This window comes from Akebia trifoliata, chromosome 3, assembly GCF_017979445.1.
Source record: "Akebia trifoliata isolate Shusen 1 chromosome 3, ASM1797944v1, whole genome shotgun sequence".
NCBI classification, from domain to species: Eukaryota; Viridiplantae; Streptophyta; class Magnoliopsida; order Ranunculales; family Lardizabalaceae; genus Akebia; species Akebia trifoliata.
The window spans coordinates 16,992,965-16,995,847 of record NC_141377.1 but is presented as its reverse complement, the minus strand read 5'-3'; the positions used below and the strand labels follow the sequence as shown (position 1 = coordinate 16,995,847).

Here is a 2,883-nt window from a genome sequence, read left to right as displayed (position 1 = left end):
AATAAATAGAGGCAATCACATTTTTATCAACAATAGATGGTAACAATACATTGCATAAGCTTTACAATATATGAAGAAAATGATGAGTTACTGTATCACAATAGTATCAGTCCATCCGAATAGATTTGGCACCCACTCATTTAATCATTTGCACAACTCAATCATAAAGAAATTGAGATTAATCACTACAAAATTTTAGGTTTTTAGCGGGGTCAAAAACAGCCGCAAAAACCAAAAAACCGCCGCTATTAGTAATAGTGACGGCCAAGTGTAACGCCACTAAAAGCCATATGAGCCTTATAGTGGCGGTCAAAAACCGCTGCTAATAGATTGTATAACCGTCGCTATGGTTATGAGTGGATCTTATAGTAACGGTCAAAAACCGCCGCTAATATATTGTATTACCGTCGCTATAGATATAAATGAGTCCTATAGTGACGGTCAGAAACCGCCGCTACTAGTGTATTACTGTCGCTATAGATATGAGTAAGATCTATGGTGATGGTTAAAAACCGCCGCAAATTAGTTTTTTTCCATAGCTATAAATACAATTTTGAATGCTTTATAGTGGTGGTAATGGCCACCGCTAATAAGATTTTGTTTGTTTATTTTTTTTTTAATTTCTTTTATTTTAAAATTATTTGTAATTAAATACCTATTTTTATACAACCTGTCAATTAAACTCAATTACTTAGTAAATCAAATTAGTTAAGAGACAAGTACAACAAAATGATAAGTCGATTGAATTAAGAGCCAATGCTTATAAATCCATGTTTTTCACTCAAAAAACAAAAGCTATCTATCATGGTTGTTGTTGTGGACACTGATCATTGTCGGGTTGATTGTGCTGCCCATCAACCTACAATTCATATACATTAATCAAATTAGTCATATAAATAAATATTTATTTATTAATAAAATATTTTAAAACACAACATATTCTATTATCGGTGAGAATTTACCTTTCTCATTAGAGTAATGATCAATTCGTTGAGTCTCTCCACCTCAGCATCTCTCACAATTTGTTGTTGCTCTAGAGACTCTAATTTCTTCTTCAACCTATGTACCTCAGCAGAATCGCTAGAGGAATTTTCAGAATATGATGCAAATAATTTGCTAGGAGTCGGTCCCAGGCCGACACCACGAACACGACTATGTCTATCAGGACCCAAGACTTGAGATAATACATCATTTCGACCTGTAATATCTTGAGAGTCTTCTGGTAATAAACTCAAAAGTTCTTTTATCTTGTCCTGCAAAATATTTTAAAAATTCTTATTATCTTCAAATTCAGATATTAACATAATTGATTAATGCTTGATGAAAATTATCTAAAATTAAACTTACAATCTTCTCCGCCATGACCAAATCATTGGGCTTGTGTGTCATGAGAAATAAGATTGCTCGACTTGGCTCAGTATTCGTTGAACTCTTTAATTTCTATGTGCATCACATTAAGACAATGACAACAAGATTAATTTATAATATAAATAATTGGGCACGGAATTGATAGACAATATAATAAAAATATATATATACCTCATCATATCTAATACAAGCTATACTCTTCGTCCCAATCGTATGGGTCATTGTCTGTTGAGCACGATTTGCCTTATTTCTATAACTTCGAGATTGTACATTAAATAATTTGTGAGAAGTTAAATATATAATATATAGAGTACCTTATAATTTGTTTGCAACTTTTTAAAACTCAATATGTATAAATTTCAAATATAAAATGTACCTGCCCCTCCTCCGAATTCCAAAAGGCTACGAGAGAATACCATTGAGTCTCCAAAATATAGGATGGACGATTGGCACATCGAATTGCATCATCTTTGTATTTATCATAGAATTTAATTTTCAACTTACATTTATGATCCCTCCACTTCTTGCCGATAGATTGTAACACAACTTGTTTAAGTGTGGCGGGATGTCAAATTTGGCCTGTATCAAAAATCAATTGAAAATTGAAAATTATGGAATCAAAATTGTTCAATGCTAAACTCATAAATTATCTAATATTATATTATAATTAATTTATACCAATGTTGTCTGCCATGCATTTTCCTTCATTGATTCTGGCATTGCATGCCAATCAAGGATGTCAAGGGGAAACATATGGCCATCGCGGGCCAATATAACCCTTCAAGACCAGGGTTAGAAGGGAAGTATACATTCTTCAAGCCATATCTTTTTGCAGCCAAAGCAGTTGTCTCACCAATGTAGGCTACAACATTGTCCCACCGTTCTGATTCAGAAACAAGATTGACCCAAGCCCTATTGTAATAGGGTAGATTGAAAAAAAAAACAAAAGAAATACCTTGTTAGAAAGGGAAGAAACCATATGATAGTATTTAGGAAAAAGAGAAGGTGAGATCTATGAAACAAGATTGACCCAAGCCCAACTTCAATTGCTTCCCCATTTCCCACCTATACCACAACAGCCATATGTCATAACAGCAGTCACCTGCTACCATTTCATGCCCATAACAACTTCATTTGCGTATACAACTTAGGAATTATTCTAAAGAACTTGCAAGGCATGAAAATTTGTTTGCTAAACATACCTTAGAAAGTAGAGCTACTACAATTGCGAAAATGCAAGGGATCTCTTTAGCAAGTTGGAAGATAACACGCACAACAATGAAAATCTAAAGATCCTTCAACTGCAATAGATACAATAAACCAAACATCAAGCAATCAAGCTAAGAACACATAGACTCTGATGAGTAGAGGGTCTCTATAAAATAATTGAAAATTTTCATCATTGAACCATTATAAAATCTTTAGAATTGAGTATAAGCACATTGACTTATAAACAAGAGAAAAACAGTGTTGGCAAATTAACTTCATTTGTAGATGCTAACAATTGTAAGTGTT

At 33.2% G+C, this 2,883-nt stretch overlaps 1 protein-coding gene across 1 annotated transcript; it reads right to left on the bottom strand.

The window, feature by feature from the left end:
• Positions 1-702: 702 nt before the first annotated feature.
• On the bottom strand, positions 703-1,669 carry LOC147406074 (uncharacterized). The gene is made up of 4 exons (XM_086432753.1): positions 1,540-1,669; positions 1,348-1,440; positions 963-1,253; positions 703-859 (listed from the first exon to the last, which is right to left on the bottom strand). Exons 1-4 carry the CDS (start codon positions 1,588-1,590, stop codon positions 803-805), a joined length of 492 nt encoding a protein of 163 aa, XP_086288879.1. The 5' UTR covers positions 1,591-1,669; the 3' UTR covers positions 703-802.
• Positions 1,670-2,883: the final 1,214 nt, after the last annotated feature.